General features: G+C 36.5%; 1 protein-coding gene across 1 annotated transcript; it reads left to right on the forward strand.

Moving 5' to 3' along the window:
• The first annotated feature begins 2,675 nt into the window (after positions 1-2,675).
• LOC141661003 (uncharacterized) lies at positions 2,676-5,025 on the forward strand. Its single transcript, XM_074467983.1, has 4 exons — positions 2,676-2,881; positions 3,258-3,872; positions 4,098-4,472; positions 4,731-5,025. The coding sequence occupies exons 1-4, from the start codon at positions 2,676-2,678 to the stop codon at positions 5,023-5,025; spliced, it is 1,491 nt and encodes a 496-aa protein (XP_074324084.1).
• The last annotated feature ends 19,269 nt before the right edge of the window (positions 5,026-24,294 follow it).

The raw sequence follows: 24,294 nt of genomic DNA on the forward strand, positions 1-24,294 counted from the left end.
CAAGAGAGGATCAGGGCCCACGAAGCTGAAATCCAAAGACTGAAGCGCGATCTAGAGGCGCACCTTTCCCGAGACCCCACTACCTCCGAGGAGGAGAAATCCTCCTCCAATCATAGACTTGGATGATCCAATATAAAGAAGGGTTGTTGTCCCAAAGGCTAATCCAAGTGATCTTCTGCCCCTAGGAGATCCTGATGATCCGATTCCACCATTCACTAAAGAGATAATGAATGCCCACATCTCGAGGAAGTTTAAGATGCCCACCATCAAAGCTTATGATGGTACTGAAGATCCCGCTAATCATGTCAGGATATTCTCTAATGCACTGTTGTTGCAGCCCGTGAACGATGCAATTAAGTGTCGGGCCTTTCCTCAAAGCCTGTCGGGAATGGCTCAAAGATGGTACAACCATTTGCCTCCAAATTTTATTGGGTCCTTCAAAGATCTAAGTTAAGCTTTTATCAAGCAATTCATTAGTGGGAGAGTGCATGAGAAAAGTTCAGCGTCCCTCGTGAGCATTGTGCATGGAGCAAAGGAGTCTGTGAGAGACTATCTGAACCATTTCACCAAAAAAGCTTTGAAGGTCCCAGACCTTGACGACAAGATAGCTATGATAGCACTGCAGCAGGGAACTAGGGATGAATTTTTCAAGATGTCATTGGCTAAGCGCCCCCCTTGAAAGTATGTTACAGCTCTAAGATAGGGCTGGAAAGTATATCAACGTGGAGGAAAGCATGAGGAAGACGGTGGTGAATAATGAGCCCGCTGGTGGCAAGAAGCGAAAGACTGATCTAGAATATAATGCCAAAGACATATATCTAGAACTGAGCAAAACGCTGATTTAACCCCGAAGAAGGGAGGACCTGGATAAAAGTTCATCGAATATGCTAAACTGAATGCTCCTAGAAGTTAAATCTTAATGGAAATCGAAAGAGGTAGGGATGTTCATTGGCCTAAGCCCTTGAAGGCTTATCTTACTAAACTAGATAAGAGCAGATATTGTCGATTTCACAAGAATGCTGGTCATGACACCGATGAGTGTATGACAACTGAAGGATGAAATTGAGTTCCTCATTCGAAAAGGAAAGTTGAGCAAGTATACTGAATATAGAGGAGATAGGAATAATAATGGAAGAAGGAACTTCGATGATCACAAAAGGGTTCAGGATGATCAGGGGTGAAATCCCCAACCTAGGGGACCGGTGATAAATGCAATCTTTGGGGGACCTCAGCCCCGAGGGCCAGTGATAAATACGATCTTTGGAGGGCCGACTACTGCTGGCTTATCTAAAAACTCGAGGAAGGCATATACTAGAGAAGTAATGCATATTTTCGGAGATGCTCCAAAGAGGGCTAGGACATGATTAATAATGACATTCAATGATTTTGACTTAGAGGGTGTCAAATTTCCTCATGACGATCCTCTGGTCATAACACCGATAATAGGAAATAGTTCGGTTAAGAGGGTCCTTGTAGATAATAGAGCCTCGGTGGACATCTTACTTCATGATACCTTTATAAGAATGGGTTACAATGGCTCTCAATTAACCCCAACTGACATGCTAATATATGGTTTCACTGGAGTTAAGTGCCACGTGGAAGGGATAATTAAGTTTCCTATGACTATAGGTCAGGCACCAAGACATGTAACATAGATGTTGGACTTTGTGGTGGTAAAGGCCGGATCAACTTAAAATACAATCATGGGAAGAATATAAATACATGCTTTCAAGGCAGTCTCCTCTTCTTACCATTCAGTGATGAAGTTTCCCACTGAAACGGGATTGGAGAAGAGAGAGAAGATCAAAAGATAGCAAGGAGTTGTTATGTGGCCTTCCTTAGGGCTGATGGAGTTGGGGCGGGTTTTACCGATCGAAGATCTGGATATTCACGAGAATGATGAGAAAAGAGGGAAGCTTGCAAAAGACTTAATTCTGATCCCTTTGGTTCCTGAAGACCTTGAGAAAATAACTTTCATTGGAGCGTCACTGGAGGAGCCCCTTAGAGGGAAGATGGTGAAGTTTTTTCAAGAAAATAAGGATGTGTTTGCATGGTCAGCAGCTGATATGCCTGGTATAGACGCGAAGCTGATTACTCATAAATTGAATGTAGATCTGAATCGAAAGACCGTGAAGCAAAAGAAAAGGAGTTTTGCCCCTGAGAGGCAGGAAGCAATCAAGAAAGATATAGAGAAGCTCTTAGAGGCTGGTTTCATTGAAGAGATACAATTTCCGGAATGGTTAGCAAACCCTATAATGGTAAAGAAGGCTAATGGAAAATGGAGGATGTATGTGGATTTCACCGATCTGAATGATGCATGCCCAAAGGATTGTTTTCCATTGCCGAGGATAGATACAATTATAAATTCTACTGTTGGTCATGAAATGCTAAGCTTTATGAATGGATTCAGTGAATACAATCAGATCAAGATGCATAAGGATCACATCCCCAAGGTACCATTCATCACTGAATTTGGTGTTTTTTATTATCTTGTTATGGCATTTGGTCTCAAGAATGCAGGAGCTACCTATCAAAGGTTAGTGAGCAAGATTTTTAAAGATCTTATTGGGAAAAAAATGGAAGTATATATAGATGACATGTTAGTTAAGTGTCTTATTAAGACTGATCACATAACCCATTTAAGGGAAGCCTTTGAGGTCTTGAGGTACTATAAAATGATGTTAAATCCCGCAAAGTGTGCTTTCAGAGTGGGATCTGGGAAATGTTTGGGATTGATGGTCTCCAAGAGGGTAATTGAAGAAAACCCTGATAAGATAAAGGCCATTTTAGACATGGAGTCTCCGCGGTCTGTCAAAGATGTTCAAAAACTAACTGGGAGGGTTGTTGCTTTGGGAACGTTTATCTCCAAATCAGAGGACAAGTGCTTGCCATTTTTCAAAGCCTTAAAGAAAGTAAAAGATTTCATATGGACCGAGGAAAGTCAAGAGGCTTTCGAGGGATTAAAGAAATATATGGTTCAACCCCGTTGTTGGCCAAACCAGTTCTGAGTGAAACTTTATACTTGTATCTAGCCATCTCAGAAAATGCTTTGAGCGCCATTTTGGTTAAGGAGGAATTTAGAATCCAAAATTCAATATACTACTTCAGTAAGATTCTACATGGAGCTGAGTTGAATTATTAGACTATTGAAAAGTTCGCTCTAGCCCTGGTAATGGCCTCAAGGAAGTTGCGTCCTTACTTCCAAGCTCATAAAATTGAAGTGTTAATGATCAACCTTTAAGAAACATCATTCACAGGCCTAAAGCAAGTGGAAGGCTGATTAAATGGGCTATTAAGTTGGGACAATTCGACATAAAGTATAAGCGAAGAACGGCGATGAAAGCCCAGGCTTTGGCTGACTTCGTGGTTGAATGTACCATCCCCAACCCAGAAGTCGGGGGGCGGGAAGATACTGAACCTCAAGGTATAGAGGATAGTGAAGGAGGACATGACAAAGAAAAGGAATTATGGGTTCTCTATTTTGATGGAGCATCAAAAATAAATTCGAGTGGAGCAGGGCTAGTCTTACAAATCCCAGATGGATTATTGATTGAATATGCCATGAAGTTAAATTTCCTAACCACAAATAATGAAGCTGAGTACGAAGCTCTAATAGCTGGTCTTGGCCTAGCAGGAACATTGGGAGTCAAAAACTTGGAAGTCTCTGGGGACTCGAAGCTGGTGGTATCTCAGGTTAAAGGAGAGTCTGGGGCAAGAGATGAACCCATGACGAAAAATAGGCGCCTAGTAAGGGCCATGATGACTCAGTTCGATGAATGTCGTCTTAAGCACATTCCAAGGGAGGAAAATAATAAGGTCGATGCCTTGTCCAAATTTGCCTCATCAAAAATAAAAGAAAGCTCTGGCAGCGTGTACTTCTGAATTTTGAAAACAAGAAGCATTGATGTTACACTTGTTGCCCCTATAGGGGTGGGGACATCATGAATAAATCCTATTAAGGCTCACCTACAAATCGGGTGGCTTCCTAGTGATGTTGTGGAAGCAAGAAAGTTGTTTATGCGAGCCTTAAGATATTCTTTGATTAATGGGATTCTTTATAAAAGGTCTTTTGTAGTTCTTAATTTAATATGTCTCAGGCCGGATGAGGCTCGACTTGCTTTAGAAGAAGTGCATGAGGGTATATGTGGCCAATACTTGGGGGGCAGGGCCTTAGCCCACAAAATTACTCGCCTAGGCTTCTATTGGCAAGAAATGATAGTTGATGCCAAAGAATATGTTAAGAGATGTGATCGATGTCAGAAACATGCCCCTGTAGTAAGGCAACCTCCAAAAATGCTGACTTCCATAAACTCCCCAATCCCATTTGCTATGTGGGGAATGAATATTCTCGAGCCTTTCCCAATGGCTACTACTCAAAGGAAATTTTTGATTGTGGCGATTGACTACTTTTCCAAATGGATTGAAGCCAAGCCCTTGGCAAAGATTATGACTAAGCAAGTCTATCAGTTCCTGTAAGAGAATATCATGTGTAGATACGGAATTTCATGAATCTTGGTAACCGACAATGGAATACAGTTCAATAATGAAGAATTCCGAAAGTATTGTGAAGAGAACGAAATTGACTTGAGATTCACCTCTGTTATTCACCCTTAAGCCAATGGGCAAGCAGAGGTTGTGAATCGTATCATTCTAGATGGGTTAAAGAAGAGGATTGAAAAATCCAGAAATAATTGGGTAGACGAAATACTACCGATACTTTGGGCTTACAGAACTACGTGTAGAGTTACTACAGGAGCAACACCATTCATGCTAGCATATGGAGCAGAAGCAGTTGTTACTTTGGAAATATCACACTCGTCTCCCAGAATCCAAGCATACAATGCTGAGGAGAATGAAGAAGGGAAAAGGTTAGCACTAGACTTGATAGATGAAGTACGAGATATAGTGCATGCAAAGATCGCTAAATATCAGAAAAATGCTTCCTTTTACTACAACCTGAGGGTGAAGGAAAGTTTTTTCAAGCAGGGGGATTTTGTCCTAAGGAGGTGGAAGCTTCTAGATTAGGGCAGAAAGGAAAGCTTGTAACATCCGGGAAATATCATGTAATTATTTTTATCAATAAATAATTATTATATGATTTTTTGGTGAATTATTAGATGATTAATATTAATATTTGGGCTTTTATATAGGATAAAATTTGGATATTTTAATTTCTAATTGTCCAGAATCAAATATAGATAATTTTGGCATTTTTGTGGCAATTTTTGGATTATTGTATGATACTATAAGGATTTATAGAATTAATAATGATTATTTTTAAGTAATTATAAAATTACTTTTTGGAATTGGAAATCATCCCACTTCAACCGTTTTTGCGTTTTTACAATCCGAAACTCGTCGGAAAACTCCTTCCTAACCTAATCTGATAATTCTGAACATTTTCCGTGTTTTGACTTTTTATATTCGGGTTATGGTTTGGCCTGTACGAGTCCGGACATAAAATTTACGATACGCTAATCATTTTATAGATCAATAAAACCCGTATTCTCGAGATGCGAGGTATTATTACTTTATTTTCATATAAAGTATTTTATAGGAAGCTCAGTTTTGATAATTATCTAAATCTGGTAATAAATTGTAGCGTCTTTATAATTACTTAGCGGCTAAATAATCTATTTTCGGATCTGATATATAAATTTAATCATCGCACTATTAAATAAATAAAATATGTGTATGGGTTCTATCAGCGGCTAAGTTTGGAATATTCTGAGAATCTTAAAATTATTTTGGGAATTTTTGGGATTAATTTTACCCACACGTTGATTCGTTTAATTATTAAAAACGGGTATAAATTGCGTTTCAAAAATTATTTAAAAATTTAAAAAATTATGTTTTTATAAACTTCGGGATATTTGTAACATTTTAAAACTATTTTCGTGATCTTCTAACTTTGTTTTAAGTGCAGCTCGGTTCTTTAATTGTAAAATACGGGTCCGTTGTGTGTTCCAAAAATGATTTGAAAATTTTGAAAATTTTGTTTTATTAACTTTTATTTGTTCCGAGAATTTTTTAGTTGTTCGGTTAATTTTTCCAGGTTATTCCTACCCGTGAATTACTCGTAAAATTGATACATTCCGGTGTGAGTTCAGATTATTCGGAATAATTAAATTTGATAAATATTTCGATCCTTATCACCTTTTCCCCAATTTCCTTCTCCTTCAGTCACATATCTCTCACATGTCAATATCTCTCCCTCAATCTCGCTACCGATCTCTCCTCTCCCACTCTCAATTTCTCTCACTTTCTTCTCTCTCCCCCTCTTTTTTCTCTTCCCCGTTTCTGACTCCCCCGCCCCTAGTCTGTTTTCCGGCCACCTGTTGCCGTCGGTTCTCCAGTGAGGTAACAGTGGTGGCGCGTGTGTCGAGCTCATCTCTGGTCGCCGCCCCTATTCCTGTGATTACCCGGCCCGATTTCTGTTCGTGGCGTATGTACATATATGGTGGTGTATATATGTATATATGCAGTGTGTGTTTTGTGTGTATGTTTGAGTGTGTGTGTGTGTGTGCGCGCGCTATACGCGCGTGTGTGTGTGTTTATGGGGGAAAAATTGTGCAGGGTGTTGTTGCTGTGTGTTTTTGCGAGTAGTTGCCTCTTGTTGCTTCCATTGTTTGTGGTTGTAATTGCAAGTCTGTGATTTCGATTTAATTTCTGATACTTGCTTTTGTGATGTGAATGAATTATTAATCTATTAAATTATTATTGGAAATGATGATTCTTGAGCCAAATAAAAATTTATAATTTTATTTTGTAATTTTTGAAATAAAAAGTAGTAGTTAAATAATACATTTCGGGGATTATTGGATTATGAAGTTGGATTGATTGTCGGTTTGATGGGTTGATTGTTGTGATTGACGTCGAATTGTTTCGACGGGTAGGCCGATAAACAAAGGAAACGCTGCCCGATATTCAGGAAATTAATCCCAAAAATAAGGGAACGTAACCTATAATTATCGGAGACGTCGAACGAAAGTAAATAATTATATTATACGAACCTAGTTACGTGTTATGACAAAATATTTTTTAATCAATTACCCTACTATTTTCAAACAACGAATATACGTACTTTCCAAAAATAATACCGAACCGAGTTTCGAAGATGTGAACCATAATTGTTATGTGTATTTCAATAATACATATAAATACAAGTCGGGTTATGAAATTGTATGGGTAGAAGTGATACTGACATTATGTTAAGCTTAAGCGATTATCTGAATAAGGGTATTTCAACCCTGTAGGTCCTAGTCGGAAAACCCGAGGAGTGACGTCAAACTAAGAAAAGCCTAGTGGTCAATCGTCAGCCTCATCAAGAATCCAATCGAAGGACATAATGGATAGAAATGTATCCAGAATAGGGTAGTGGTTTGACGATAAATCCGAACGTTTAAATCAAACCAAAGTCAACCAGTAGTAGTGGTTAAAGCTTATCAAGGAAAGTATTCCTTACTTTTCTCGTAACATACTGCAATTACTTCATTCCTATTATAAGTTCAGAATAGTTAACTGGTTCATATTTTGCTGCAATTACTCTTAATTATGCAAGTTCCTTTCATTATTGTTCCTATATTATCGATTGCTCTCTTGAGCAAATACCCATTCTTTCCGGTTATTTGCGAACCCGGAATTGGGATGTTTTGAAATCAAAATGATTTGACATCAAAATACTCTACGGGCTGGATGGATATTGTGAGGGCCAGTGATGAGCTGGATCCTATGGGTCGGGGATGGACCGGACCCTTGGGTGATAGTGCCTGGGTACCCGAATGGATCTATACGAATGGGTATAGATCTACATTATATCCTAACTGATCAGCAGGGTATGGGTGTGAACTAGTGTCCAGTCTAATTTATTATTGATCGCCATTAACGGCATTCTCTTTCGATATGTTTTATGATTCCAATACCGGACCAAACCCTGATTCAGGAGATGAATCTGGGAATTGCTTGTCACTTCTGATTTAAAATTAAGGGCTGGTAACAGCCAATGATTATTCGCTCAACTCCTTTAAATGAATAGAATTGTCTAAAATTATTTAAAGATTTTGTCCAGAAATTTTCCTTTGATGTAGATGCTTGGAACTCGGTTATATACTTGCTGGGCATTTTTGGCTCACTCTTGCTTTGTAAATTCTTATTTCTTTTAGAAATAAATTAGGATGAAAGTGAGTACCTTTTAATAGACGGCAGAAGTTAGAAAGATCTCCGCTGCAAGATGATGAAGATGTTAGAAAAAAAATTAGATAAGGGAATTAGTATAAAGGTATATAAACTTGTATTTTAGTTGTTATAAATTGTAGAAGGTTAGATTCTTGTTTCATACCATAACCTATAAATGATCCGGATTTAAGGGGTCATTTGTATATTATTTTAAATTATGTCAAGATTATTTAGTGACACCAAATCTTGACCCCAGATTTGGGATATTACAAGTTGACATCAGATCAACAGGTTATTGGTCCCTGAAATAAGAATAGGTGAGAGTAAGATATGAGTGATAGACCGTATAAGATAGGATTGTTGAGGAAAGTGTAAGGTGAGCATAGCAACGCTATAAATATATTGAGTTCTCAGATCCTATAGTAATGAGGAGTCGACAGCTCGATGGAGACTGGGTATGTTACCCTAATTTTCATGTGGTTTTAAAGAAAATGTGATTGATTATTGTGAGAACTTCGTATAAGGAAAGCTAGGTGAGTTTTAGTACGATTTAAATTAGAATTAGGTAATAGGACAAGCTCCACGCTGGAGGCAACGAGTTGATGGAAGCTGATGAAGTGCCAAAGTTGCATATTTCAAAGGCACCACCGTTGTGAGAAGATTCTTATCACTTATTGGACGTTATGCAAGAAATGAGCTTTACCATATTAGGTATGCTTAAGGCTAGCAAGAAGGTGCGACCTTATCTACAGAAAGAATGTCGAATTGCATGTGTGGTTGTAAGTATAACATCAAGGACGACAACGAGAATATCAAAGACAGTGACAGAGATCAGCAGTGGGTTAAGGTTACGAATAAAATGATATACAACGGTAACTTGAAGTTTCGTCGACCAATAAATGCGAAAAGAATCTAAGGAGAAATAGAAGACATACCAAAGTGGAGACACCCTTATATGGGCATTCTTTTAATTAGATATTTTATTAGTGGATCATAAGAATAGCAAGTAACTTATATAGTAATGACGACCAAATGTTTGATTTTCAAAATTTTAAAACGAGTTCTCAAAAAAGATTTTCTTAATAAACTTTCAGAAGATCTTTGCATAAAATGAATTTCACAATGTGGTTGTCAAATTACTACTTAAGTTCTTATTATTATAAGTTGAAAATGACCTAAAAGGATAATGGATCTAGACTCAGTGTTGTTAGTTTGGAAGACCAAGTAGACCCACTAGCAGGAAGGAAATTTAAAGTTTTTCCGTGAAAGATGAATGTAAAACTCTGTTTAACAATATCAATAATTGAATCAACATGTTAAAACATTATTTACCCAATTCATCAAATTATTAGAATTTAACAAGATTGGTGATTCGAGCGAACAGAGGATGATTGAAGGAAATAGAAGACTCTTCTAGATAATTGGCGAAGAATAATATTCCTATCGATGAAATTGGGACGTTGCGTGATCGATGATTATTCTACGTGCCATAAATGAAATCGGAAGCCATGACTATAAATTTTGTGAGAACGTAATTATGATCGAATTATTAAAGCATTTAATGTGGAGGCATTTCCAGACGACATTCTGAATTTATAATGTGACCTAAATTGTGAATCTCTTATTCGAATGATTCCTGAAGGCGTACGTAAGTGAAGCACGGATGGTGACCAACACTGTCATTCTTTCCTCTAATACGATAGCATATGTTCCTCTTGATTCTTGAATATGTATGAGCTTCTTTTATTGATAAATTATATGAGGCGAAAACGAAAGAAAATTTATTATGCTCCTTCCGAATTATTTCTCTTCTCAAAATATTGCTTCCTGATTGAGACAAACAGTGTTGTGATGTGACGCTTTGTCAAAATGACGAAGAGTCTGGTGGGACGCCACCTAATCATGTGTTGTATGCCATATAGTATTAAATACTGGCCATCTTGAATACAAATATGGTTGTCTCATTCATATCTAAATCTTCACTTATTCTTCTTCCTTCAATTATGATTTATTGACTTGATAATTCTCCCAATTGTTTTGTGACATTGTCATTCTTTACACAGCTCTTTAATCACGATTTTATACATAAACTCTCCTCTTGCGTAAAGTCTAATCTTTGAAGACTTTAAAAGAAATGGAATAGTTCCGTGTAGCAGGTAGAATTACATGTCGAATATATATACGACTGCAAGCCGATAAATGGTGGACATCTGCGGGCAAAGAAGAACGAATTCACCAATAACGTGGTCGTGGAAAAGACATTAAGTCATAAAATTGTTCTTGTTACGAGGATCTCATCTATACGGTAGATTGAATTAACGCGATGCACTTCAAATCAGAAGATTTCGATATGAAATGAATAGTTAGTGAATCGTAATAAATAAATTAATTATAAAATAAGAAAGTAAAGTTGTGTACCTCAGACTAAGCGAACGAGTGTTGGGATGACAACCGAAGATCAAGGAATTCTGAACAATGATTCCGACAGGAAATTAATACGTGAAGCACCCTTTCATCGCAGAAAGATATTTACCATGAAGATTTAAGATCAAAGAAAACTTAATTGCGAATAAAAATTCGAACGTGTTCTTCATGAAATTGTGAGGTTCTCTAACTTGAGTAAATAAGTTATGGTGAATTTAATACCCATAACCGGGCCAGTGACAAAAGTTCGATACGGAAAAAAAGTGGAGATGAAGGAACGATGATTCGACTATGAAATCTTTTAAGGAGTAATGTTCCAAAACTAATTGAGTTTTCACCAGATTGTGATGATGATAATTAAGACCATGCGTGGTTATTAAAAGATAAACCGATTAATTATTGAAATTAAGTATGTATCGTTAAAGATAGAGGATTGGTGTGATTAGTTGAAGGATGCGACATAATTCTTAAAAGTAACTATACACAATTAGTAATGGCAAGAAATAAGTTAAAAGAATCGCGAAATAAAATTTTTGAGGAACAAAAAATAATTTTAAGTTTATTAATAACATTTAGTAATATTCTGAAAGGATTGAGAAAATGTATGGTGATGTTAATCATGGTTGGTTTAAGACCTTAGTCCAGTTCAAAAGATATATGCTATGCCAGTTAATAGTACATATGCTGATTAAAATGATATATTTTAAATTATGGTGAATTGATGAGTTTGGTGTATGGAAGTGGATCAATATGCTTGTGGATGGTTTGGGTGGTTGATGGTGTCGGCTTGAGTCTGACTAGTAGTCGATAATATAGGGGAAGTGCTGCCCAAATTTTCAGAAATTATCCTACCTTTAAGGATAAAAAGTATACTTTCATATGTTATTGAGATTCCCATTGGTACTATAAATGATTACGATCTCGGTTCTTGAGAAAGATTGTTATGACCAAACTAACTTTATATAATTGGTCTTTGATTCCAGTTAGCTAGTCAGTACTTGGTTTAATTGATCAGTTAAAAGATTTAATTGATTAACTTTAGCAACTAATGGTTAGTCAAATGGAGATCGATTTCAATTAGATTAAGTTAAACTTTGACATGATTTTCAGATCCGAAATCAAAGCAATTAGGAATTTGGAGGAAGTAATGGCATTAGCCGAAATTTAAATTTTAGTAGAATTAGCGCGATGTTACTGCAAGTTTGTGCGAGATTGTATCTAGATGAATATGCCCTTTGCAATAAATAAGAAGAACAGAAAGTTACGGGTACATGCTAGTGAAAAGAAAGTTTTTAATAACTAAAGGTTCAAGATAGTGCAAAGAGATCTTATCATCTGTAATAGCGTTCCAGGAAGGACTTGAATGTATACCCATATCGAATGACGATTTAATGGAAGTTACTGTAAAATACTAGAAAACTCATGAATCCAAGTACCTGAGATCTGACAAAGACTAACAATGTCTACAGGTGAACTAAAAAAAGAAGTGTAGGTTATGTATTAAAAAATATATAATTTACGCAAACCCCAATCATTAGAAGCATATTTCTGACTCGAGAGAGCTAAATATGAGATAAGGAATAGTGAGAATTGATCAGAAGTAAAAGTGTGTGATCAATGGTGATTTGGGTAATACTAAGAAAATAGCCGTTCATGGGTTTTGATGATTCTGTTGGTAAGAAATTTAATGTTTACAAATAAAAAGCCTTTATTCCAGTATTAACTCAAAAAATGGCTTATCTAAGAGATTCCTCATGTTTAAAAGAGATAATGAATGATGAGAATGGAGAACTAATTAAGAAAAGAAGTGGAATCAAAAGGATGATAAAGAAATTTTATAAAATGGTCTAGGATATAAGCAAGTTGTGAACGTTAGCTGTGCCAGAACTGATATGAGAATGAAGTGAAATGCCGATAATTAGAGATAGGATTTTCATTAAAAGAATGTGTGTAAACAGGGAAGACTAAACGAAGTTTTTGATGGTGAATGTATGCCTTTTCAGGCGCCCAATAGGTACCGTATGGCTGTGGGATACCGGTGCTGTTTCACGACTGATCATCAGGAACAACATGAAATATAAGTGGTTCTGATCTAAACTGTTGTTTCTGAATTATTTTGATAATCATAGAATAAATGATTTATCAATTGATTTTGTGTTGAATAAAAGGTGGAATGTGGTTTTGATTCAGTTTTTGATTTTTGCTGATACTTAGTTTGTTGATAAATATCAAAGGTGGTATTAGTATAGATGATTGATGTTGACTTCAATATGGGATGTTGTGAGCATCAAAGTTCGTACTGATATCTAATTTGATATGACAACAAAATGAGTATTAGTATCAAGAGTTAGGTTCTGAAAGGGGTTGGTTAAATCGTGACAACTCGAGAAATTTAGGTTACTCCGAGAATATGATACAGGACATAAAGATAGAAGATGCCTTTCGGGTAATGTGGCATAAGGAAAAGAAGGAACGTTATATGTGGCGGAACGTCAGAGAAAAACATTGCGCTAATTTTTTTATCGGTTCCCTGGAGTTAAATAAATAATAAATTAGGCTATATTGTATGGGGAAAGGTATCCAAATTAAGATATTTTCTTTTAGATTGTAAAAGATTCTCGCCCGATGGATATATTCGATAGTGATTAAGTAGTGAGCTAAATGCAATTATTGAGATTTTCTCTTTAATTCTAAATTTTAGAATGGACTTAAGACATTTAGAAACCGAAGACGCCAGGAGTTCGGTATATGATTCGTAGATGAATGAAAGGTACATGAGGTCGATTAATGGTTCTCGAATACGATTGAAAATGATCACAGGCCAGACCAAGCGGACAAAAAGAGACGTGGAAAGTAAAGTGGAACAACTAGTGAAGATGGGAGGCATTCATGAGCCTGAATTATTAGAATTACAAAGAAAAGAAGATTAGTATAGATTAAATTAGTCCTTTGAGACGGTAAGATAGGTTGAAAGATTGTGAATGAGTTGGCCTTGTTGTCACATGTACAACGAGTTCATAAGATGTGTATATGGATGTAACCAGGAACAGTAATTTAGTTCCATATGTATAGAGGGAAAGTTTGAGTCAGGTTGCATGGGCAACTGATAAATTTGAGGTCGGTTGGAAACTGTTGAGTAGTGGTTAAAGTGATGAGTTCTGAGAAATGCTAGTGAGATACTCAAAAAGTATCATTGTCTGTTCCTTAGCATGATTCTGAGGACAGAATCCTTTTAAGGGGGGGAATGATGTAACATCCGGGAAATATCGTGTAATTATTTTTATCAATAAATAATTATTATATGATTAATTTGTGAATTTTTGGTGAATTATTTGATGATTGATATTAATATTTGGGCGTTTATATAGGATAAAATTTGGATATTTTAATTTCTAATTGTCCAGAATCAAATATAGATAATTTCGGTATTTTTGTGGCAATTTTTGGATTATTATATGATTTTATAAGGATTTATAGAATTAATAATTATTATTTTTAAGTAATTATAAAATTACTTTTTAGAATTGGAAATCATCCCACTTTAACCATTTTTACATTTTTACAACCCGAAACTCGTCATAAAACTCTTTCCTAAACTAATTTGATAACTCTGAACATTTTCCGTGTTTTGACTTTTTCGATTTGGGGTACGGTTTGGCTTGTATGAGTCCCGACGTAAAATTTTCGATACGCTAATCATTTTATAGATCAATAAAACCCGTATTCTCGAGAGGCGAGGTATTATTACTTTCTTTTCATATAAAGTATTTTATAGGAAGCCCAGTTTTGATAATTATCTAAATCTGGTAATAAATTTTATCGTCTTTATAATTACTTAGCGGCTAAGTAATCTATTTTTGGACCCGATATGTAAATGTAATCATCGCACTATTAAATAATAAAATATGTGTATGGGTTTTGTCAGCTGTGTGTTGTTTTATTATTAGTTATGTGTGGTTAGTGGTTTACGAGTATTATTTGTATAATTGTTATGAGTTGTATTGTCTCGTTATTACTTTTAAAAATGGTTTTATGGCAGAGTTATTCGCATAAATATTGGGATTGTCTCTAAAATTATTTTTATGGTTTTATAATTACAATAATTATTTTTGGGATTTTATAAAATTTAGAAATCAATATTTCATCAGCTATTCTGTCCTGTATGATTTTCTGATTGCATTTATTTGTAAAATCCGTATTTAATTCCAGAATTCTTTAAAAATTATGAATCTCATATTTATTGAAGTTAGGAATATTCCGAGAATTTTAAAATTAGTTTGGGAATTTTTGGGATTAATTTTACCCGCGGGTTGATTCGTTTAATTGTTAAAAACGGGTATAAATTGCGTTTCAAAAATTGTTTAAAAATTTTGAAATTTATGTTTTTATGAACTTCCGGATATTTGTAACATTTTAAAACTATTTTCGTGATCTTCTGACCTTTTTTTAAGTGCAGCTCGGTTCGTTAATTATAAAATGCGGGTCTGTTGTGTGTTCTAAAATGATTTAAAAATTTCGAAAATTTTGTTTTATTAACTTTTATTTGTTCCGAGAATTTTTCAGTTGTTCGGTTAATTTTTCCGGGTTATTTCTACCAGTGAATTACTCGTAAAATTGATATATTTCGGTGTGAGTTCAGATTATTCGGAATAATTAAATTGGATAAATATTTCGATCCTTATGACCTTATTCCCAATTTCCTTCTCCTTCAGTCACACAATCTCTCTCCCTCACTCTCTCTACCGATCTCTCCTCCCCCACTCTCAATTTCTCTCTCAATTTCTTCTCTCTCCCCCTCTTCTTTCTCTTGCCCGTTTCTGACTCCCCCGCCCCTGGTCTGTTTTCTGGCCACCTGTTGCCGCCGGTTCTCAGGCGAGGTGACAGTGGTGGTGCGTGTGTCGAGCTCCTCTCCGGTCGCCGCCCCTATTCATATGATTACCCGGCCCGATTTTTGTTCGTTGCGTATGTATATATATGCTGGTGTATATATGTATATGTGCAGCGTGTGTAATTGCAAGTCTGTGATTTAATTTCTGATAATTGCTTTTGTGATGTGAATAAATTATTAATCGATTAAATTATTATTGGCGAGATTCTGACAGCATACCCTTACGGGCACCGTCGGAATAATGTCGCGGTCAGCGATGAACTCAGTGAGTTGACAGATTATTGGCAATGATGATTCTTGATCCAAATAAAAATTTATAAATTTATTTAGTAATTTTCAAAATAAAAAGTAGTAGTTAAATAATACAATTCGGGGATTATTGGATTATGAAGTTGGATTGATTGTCGGTTTGATGGGTTGATTGTTATGATTGACGTCGAATTGTTTTGACGGGTAGGCCGATAAATAAAGGAAACGCTGCCCAATTTTTGGGAAATTAATCCCGAAAATACGGGAATGTAACATATAATTATCGAAGACGTCGAACGAAAGTAAATAATAATATTATACAAACCTAGTTACGTATTATGACAAAATATTTTATAATTAATTACCCTACTATTTTCAAAAAACGAATATATGTACTTTCCGAAAACAAATACCGAACCGAGTTTCGAAGATGTGAACCATAATTGTTATTTGTATTTTAATAATACATATAAATACAAGTCGGGTTATGAAATCGTATGGGTAGAAGTGATAGTGACATTATGTTAAGCTTAAGCGATTATCTGAATTATGTTATTTCAACCCTGTAGGTCCTAGTCGGAAGACCCGAGGAGTGACGTCGGACTAAGAATAGCCTAGTGGTCAATCGCCAGACTCATCAAGATTCCAATCAAAGGACATAAAGGATATAATTATATCCAGAATAGGCTAGTGGTTTGTCGATAAAGCCGAACGTTTAAATCGAACCAAAGTCAACCAGTAGTAGTGGTTAAAGCTTATCAAGGCAAGTATTCCTTACTTTTCTCGTAACATACTGCAATTACTTCATTCCTATTCTAAGTTCAGAATAGTTAACTGTTTTATATTTCGCTACAATTACTCTTAATTATGCAAGTTCCTTTCATTATTGTTCCTATATTATCGATTGCTCTCTTGAGTAAATAACCATTCTTTTGGGTTATTTGCGAACCCTGAATTGGAATGTTTTGAAATCAAAATGATTTGACATCAAAATACTATACGGTCTGGATGGTTATTGTGAGGGCCAGTGATGAGCTGGATCCTATGGGTCGGGGATGGACCGGACCCTTGGGCGATAGTTTCTGGGTACCCGAATGGATCTATACGGATGGGTATATATCTACACTATATTTTGATTGATCATCAGGGTATGAGTGTGAACTAGTGTCTAGTCTAATTTATTGTTGATCACTATTAACGACATTCTCTTTCGAAAAGTTTTATGATTCCAAAACCGGAACAAACCCTGATTCAGGAGATGAATCTGGGAATTGCTTGTCACTTCTGATTTAAAATTAAGGGCTGGTAACAACCAATGATTATTCGCTCAACTCCCTCAAATGAATAGAATTGTCTAAAATTATTTAAAGATTTTGTCCAGAATTTTTCCTTTGATATAGATGCTTGGAACTCAGTTTTATTCTTGCTGGGCATTTTTGGCTCACTCTTGCTTTGTAAATTCATATTTCTTTCAGAAACAAATGAGGATAAAAGTCAGTAGCTTTTAATAGACGGCAGAAGTTAGAAAGATATCCGCTGCAAGAGGATGAAGATATTAGAAAAAAAAATTAGACAAGGGAATTAGTACAAAGGTATTTAAACTTGTATTTTAGTTGTAATTTGTAGAAGGTAAGATTCTTGTTTCATACCATAACCTGTAAACGATCCGGATTTAAGGGGTCATTTGTATATTATTTTAAATTATGTAAAGATTGTTTAGTGACACCAAATCTTGACCCCTAATTTGGATTGTTACAAAGCTCTCCCCAAATTGGGAAGGGCCATACAAGGTTAAGAGCGTTCAAGGAAGAAAATCTTACAAATTGGAGACAATGGATGGGGAAGAAGTACCTCGGACTTGGCATGCTCAAAACCTGAAAGTTTACTACCTATAGATTTTACTTACTATAGTGGTAACAAGGTTCAAAAGCACCTTGAAGCTTTGCTTGCTTAGGATTTTATATCTTAGTTTTAGTAAGCTTTGCACTCTAGTTTGTGGATATTAAGGGTTGAACCCATCTTATGTAAAGTTTTGAAAACCGAGTTATGTTTCAGAATAAAAGTTATCCTAGACTTTGAAAAACTAAATTATGTTCTTGAGTTAAAGTTATCCTAAATTTTGGAAGGCTAAGATACATTGCCTACTAAGCAAAGTTATGCACTGATAGGCCAATAATGAGAGTACAAACTTCAGAAGTACTTAGAAAAGTTAAAGGAAAGCAGCTAAATAAGGCAAGGGGAAATATCATTAATAAACCCCGAGGGGTAATAGGTTCAAGATACAATAAGTTCATACATAAATTTAGAAATAAATAAGAATCTACTCAGCCCTAGCAGAATCATCCTTATCCTTCTCTCCTTCAGTGTGCCCCTCCTCTGCATTAGCAGTAGTCTCTGCATTATTTGTTGGGGATGCAGGAGGAGAAGTGGTGCTAGGATCAAGGATATGATCTTCCTGCATGGGAGAGTCAAAGAGGGCATCCGAATTGTCTTCAGGCTCTAGCTGCTCAAGACTAATAAAATCCTTGGCCTCTATCAAGCCAGGATGCTTCTCCATCACCTCCTTCACTGCAGCATCCTAACCTTGTGTAAACTGGATGGGAAAGAGACTCTCATCATGGATTTCCATCAAGTCCTTGAACTTCTGGGAGTCCATATACTCGTCGATGAGAGTCTCCTTATCACTTCTAAGCTTGACTAACTCAGAATGAGCCTTAGATAACTCATCGCCCTTGCTCTTCAGCTTCTTATCAAGAATCTCAGCCCTCTCCTTCCACTTCTTCATCTTTCTCTCAAACTCATCAGAATTATCCTTCCAGGAATTGGCCCGGTGGAGTGCAACTTAGAAGAAGGCATTACTCTGCAACAGAAGAGGGAAGAATTCAAATAATGCCAATTACGAGAAAGTTCATGCAACAATCCATGTATGCTAAGAAAGGAATTGATGCAGATAATATTGAAGAGCTTTACAAGAAAGTTCATGCAGCAATCCATGTATGCTAAGAAAGGAATTGATGCCGACAATATTAAAGAGATTTACAAGAAAGTTCATATAGCAATCTGTAAATACTAAGAAAGGAAATGCAAAGGAAGAATAAAAATTACTGAAGCCTGAGCCTGGGAGCCCAAATGTTCAATCCACTCGATATTACTCCCCGTAAAAATCTCTGAAAGAGTAATAATACGGTAAACAGGAGCAAGAAAGGTGTAATCCTGGGGAGTGATAGAGTGGAAAGACCAATCCTTTGCATGTTTGGTGAATCCAACCACCGTGTTGCCTCTTCTGAAGCCCCAATTGGGCCTGTAAGCGTGCCCCTTGATAGAAGGTTCCACATTATCCCCCAAAGAAACCTCTGGGACATGGGGCTTAAGGAAAGAAGGCCCATCGGGTCTTTGTTAAGCTTGGCCCTCTTTTGGCGGTCCGATTCGCCTTCCTTGGGCTTGTTGAGATTGTTAATAACCTCACAAGCTGAAAAATAAACATTAAAGCCCATAAGTAATCAAGGCATGATAGAATAAAAAATTGAAGACAAATACAATTAAAATTACCCTTATTAGAGGCCTGATAAAGGCCAACTTTTTTGAGAGAAAATTCCTCTAAGAGAGTCCAAGTGTCCATTTGGTTGTTATCCACAATAAGGGCTTGATAAGCAGCCTCCTCCTCGACAGTTAGCCTAATGCTAGCTAGGCTACCATCAACTACTTTATAAAATGGCCTACAAAATAAACTGGCCCAATCACCTCCGGCCCAGGTTAGCCTAACAAACTCATCCCTCCATTTTGGGTTATTCTCAATAATGGAATTACTATAAAAAAATATGTGGACTTCTAGGTCTTTGAGGGATAAAAACCCAGCCCGATTAAGTTAAAGGACTGTTATAAAATTGAAAAATCTTCCTAAAGACAGGAACTGAAAGGGGGAATTTATTCCTAAGACACAGAACCATGAAACACAGAATGTTCCTCCATGTATTTGAAGGAAGTTGGTAGGGGTTTATTTGAACATCTGCAAGGAGACGGGGGATAAATTCATGAAATGGGAACCTAAGGCCGACAACTAAGGCTCCTCGATAAATAAAAAGAGTATTTCCTTCCCAGTTGCAAGTTCTATCTTCTGGGGTGGCCGGAGTAATCCTAAGATAAGGAGGAAGTTTGTACAGGGTATTATAACTCTATTCTACCATCTACTTCGTGGAATGTGTTACCATGATTGCAGGAATCTAAATCAGCAAGAGAAGGATATTCATCCCCCCTGCTATTAATTATATCAATTAAAGATGAGTATGGAGAATGATGAATGTTGGTACCTCATTTGGACGTGTTCATCATTGCAATCCTGGAAAGGTCACGATCCGTCATCGATATTCTTGGGAAGAAGGCTTGAAACTCAGAAAACGGTTGAAGGAGGTGGAGAAATGGTGTCAAAGGACACTGGAAATCACCTTCCTAAGAGAGAAACTAGAGAGAAATTTGAGAGAAAGTTTATGAGTGAGGAGTGAAATGATAAACCCAATTTCACTCTACTCTTATATAGCACAGAAAGGGGGGAGATGAATCGATGGAATCCCACGAAGACAAGGCCCATTTAAGGGAAGGTCCAGGAATATGAAGAGTCTGGAATTATCTAGATGGTTTGAGGGAAGTCGAAGAGGATAAATCGATCAGAGTCCTGATCGATTGAGGGAGAATCCTGGTCGAATTTTCATTCGACATGGATAGTAAAAAAACCTAATAGTTCGATCAGAGTCCTGGTCGATAAAAGGCAGAATCCTGGTCGAATTTTCATTCGACATGGATAGTAAAAAAGCCTATAGTTCAATCAGATTCCTGGTCGATAAAAGGTAAAATCCTGGTCGAATTTTCATTCGACATGGATGGTAAAAAACCCTATAGTTCGATCAGAGTCCTGGTCGATAAAAGGCAGAATTCTGGTCGAATTTTCATTCGACATGGATAGTAAAAAATCATATAGTTCGATCAGAGTCATGATTGATAAAAGGAGTATCCTGGTCGAAATTCTCATCGACCAGGGGGGCAAAATTAGGCTCAATTCGACCAGAATCCTGATTGAAATCGATTAGGAATCCTGGTTGATTAAGGCAGAATCCTGGTCGGAATTCTCATCGACCAGGGGCAAAATTAGGCTGAATTTGACCAGAATCCTGATCAAAATCGATCAAGAATTCTGGTCTATTAAGGCAGAATCCTGATCGAAATTCTCATCGACCAGGGGGGAAGAATTAGGCTAAATTCGACCAGAATCCTGATCAAAATCGATCAGGAATCTAGGTTGATTAAGGTAGAATCCTGGTCTAGAAATTCCAGAAATAAGGAAAAATTCCAGAAATTAAAGAAAAATTCCAAAAATTAAGGATAAATTCCAAAAATTAAGGAAAATTCCAGAAATTAAGGAACAATTCAAGAAATTGAGGGAAGATTCCTGGAAAATACCTAAAACTCCTGAAAATAGGAATAAGGTAAGGAAAAATGATAGGGAATTTCAAAAAATACCCTGAAGCCATGTACAAGGCAAATCATTGTAAACGTGTAGGTTGCTCCACACTTTACGCATAAAACGATACCCTATAAGGGATTAAATGAACTTAACTTCCGCGAAATCTTTTATGATCTCCCAAAAGTTGGGGGGGGAATGATGGGGAAGAAAATAAACCTTAGCTGCAAAATCTTGTGAAGGCAGATCGAGTCATGAGACACGAGAGTAGTCAAATTGAGCCTCGAAGCTCACGAACCCTAGCAATAGATTCGACCTAATTTTCAATCCACAACAGTTTCCTTATTGTAATAGAATATGATTCCTTATTGATTATGTAACTGTGCACTATGTACGCAGAGATTAGGTTTAGACTATAGGTGTTGCATTAATGAATTGTTATAACTTTCATATAACCTAGAAGCTCTCAAGGATAATTATTCATCATTTGAGAGAATATTTTTGTAATAAGTTTTTATCTGTTAATATAAAAAATGTTGATTATGTTAACTATTATTGATTTTTTTGCAAAAACTGTATTCACCCCCCCTCTACAATTGTATTACGGACCTAACAAGAACCTTCACTTCAGAGGATTGAAGAAGCTTCTACACCTCAAGTCATACGAGAACCAATAGTTCAAAGTTTTGTTGTAGACTTATTTACAAATACTAATATATGGCCAATTTTTGACAAGCAGCACATTCCTGGATCAAGGATAATTACTGATGAAGCTATTCCTGCTACTACATATCCTGCTATACTTCCTACTTCTACAAGAAGAACTGAAGCTATTTTGGTACAACCACTCAAGGCAATACTAATGGTTTCTACTGCTAATGGTACAAATCCTTTACACTCTACTTTATCTACTAGAATGATTATAAATAGACCCATTGATAGGAATACCTTTATTTATATTACTACAACCCACTCCTCTTTACCACCTATTATTTCTTCTTTTTTTAGAGAGTTTAGCCTTTCTAGTGAGTTTGTGAGAAAAAAAATTAGAGAAAACAAAATTATTGAGAGGTAGTCTCCTGAACTGACAAAAGGGGAGGTAGAAATGAGTGAATATAGTGAGCTAAATATTACTATTGAAAGTAATATATGTGTGAGAAGTGATGAGATCACTTTAAAAGAGATGAGAGATTTAGGTACTTATGGTTCTTTTCTTTCAGGATCTTCACTGGTAACTAAGCCTTCTAAGTCAAATCTTGATTTAAAGCTCAAAGGCATAGTTCTTGATACTGATTCCGATGTTCCTGAGAAATCTTCTGGTGATGATGCTGAGTCTGATGATTCTGATGATGATGATAATCCTGATGATACTACTTTAAAAGCTGGAATAGAGGCATCTAAATTGTCTAATTTTGATTCATCATCTACTCATGCTCCTACTCTTAATATTCATAGAGCTCATGAATGGAATCACTCTTGGAGATTACCAAGTGTTATGGGTAAAAAACATATATTTATTTATTACGTGTATTTAATGTTTAGGGTTTGATAAGCTTCGAGCTTTAATGGTTGTGCTTATGTTTCGTAGCTTGAATCTGCACTCACAATATGCCTACGTACCTTGGCGTATGCCAAGGATCAAGCCAAAACGTAGTTCTTGGTGATGCATTCCCTTGGGGCTATGGTTGCGAGAGCTCACCAAGGACGTAGTGACTTTCATGTCCTTCGAGGACTGAGTCTAAAACATCGATCCAGGTGATGGCCTCGTGGATTGAAGGATGCCTTCTCGGATTTGTGACGCGTGGAGCTCTTTTCCAGAAAAAATGTCCTTGTGAAGTTGAAGGGGTAAGACCCTTAATATAGACGTTGAGAGTCTAGGAATTAGGGTAGAATTGGGTGGTTTGGTGGGACAGTATCCATCTTTGACTGGACTTTAGAGTCCTACAAAGCAGGAATAAGTTTCTTTCTGAATTTAGGTTGCTTGGAGGCTACTTCTTGTAGAAGTAGTTACTTATTTGAACACATTTATTGGGCTATTTAATTAGCCCCTTTCTTAGTTACGAATTTAATAAATAATTAGGGTTTTGGGCCTCACTAATTGGGCTTTTCCCTTAGACCCAATTAGGTGTAATTATTGCAACATTAACTTCGCAATTAGGGTTATTTATATTCCCCAACATTTGCCCCCAACTTCTGGGAAACACACTCGATGTTTCATAGAAGTTAAGTTATCTTTTACTCTATCTAGGGTAACATTTTTAGCGTAAAGTGTGGAGCGACCTACACATTTACAATGATTTGCCTTATCCGAGACTTCATGATATTTTCTGGAATTCTCATAATTTTCTGTACTCTTTTTTTTACCTTATTCCTATTTTTTTGGAATTTTAGGTATTTTTCACTTAATTTTTGCGAATTATCTCATACTCACAAGTACTTTGAGGTTTTTAACCATCAAGGTCCGAGCTAAACCAAGTCTGGCCATCGAGGCCTTATTTTCGACTTCATCATTCGTTATTGAGAAATACGATGTCGAGGTTAACCATATCATTATTTTATCATCAATTTGCAACACTCACTTTTGTTTTGAATGTTCCATCAAATTAGAGAACCAAATAGTACTTTAGTATCATCTCTTTACCTTGTCCTACATGTTTCCTTGCCCTCATAGGATATCTCATCCTACTATATCATCTCTTTATCTTGTCCTACGTATTTCCTTGCCCTCATAGGGTATCTCATCCTACTACATATTTCCTTGCCCTCATAGGGTATCTCATCCTATATATTTCCTTGCCCTCATAGGGTATCTCGTCCTGTCCCCCGACTTCTTGGGTGTCAAGGGGGCATTCAACCATGAAATCGGTCAAATCTTGAACCTTAAACACGGTACATGTTTATACTAAATCGTCAGGCTCGGTTGTCCGCTAAAACAACCTTCCACCAGCACATTATGCCCCATGGGGCTAGTTTTTTTTAATCTTGCACATTTGGAAATACAGTTTAACCACCTCATGTCGTGGTCATGACTAACAGGACTTCTCAATACTGGAGTTATTCACACAAAATTTCATTGTCTTAGCATGTGGGTTGCTGAACCTCCATG

This window comes from Apium graveolens, chromosome 5 (genome assembly GCF_009905375.1).
Source record: "Apium graveolens cultivar Ventura chromosome 5, ASM990537v1, whole genome shotgun sequence".
Classification (NCBI taxonomy): Eukaryota; Viridiplantae; Streptophyta; class Magnoliopsida; order Apiales; family Apiaceae; genus Apium; species Apium graveolens.

What these genes read in the sequence shown, in the direction of transcription:
- LOC141661003 (XM_074467983.1), top strand. Translation starts at nt 2,676, where the DNA reads ATGATGTTAAATCCCGCAAAGTGTGCTTTCAGAGTGGGATCTGGGAAA. An exon ending in AAAGAAAGCTCTGGCAGCGT is followed by an intron (nt 3,873 to 4,097) that starts GTACTTCTGAAT and finishes AATATGTCTCAG; the next exon opens with GCCGGATGAGGCTCGACTTG. An exon ending in AAGCAAGTCTATCAGTTCCT is followed by an intron (nt 4,473 to 4,730) that starts GTAAGAGAATAT and finishes TTGGGCTTACAG; the next exon opens with AACTACGTGTAGAGTTACTA.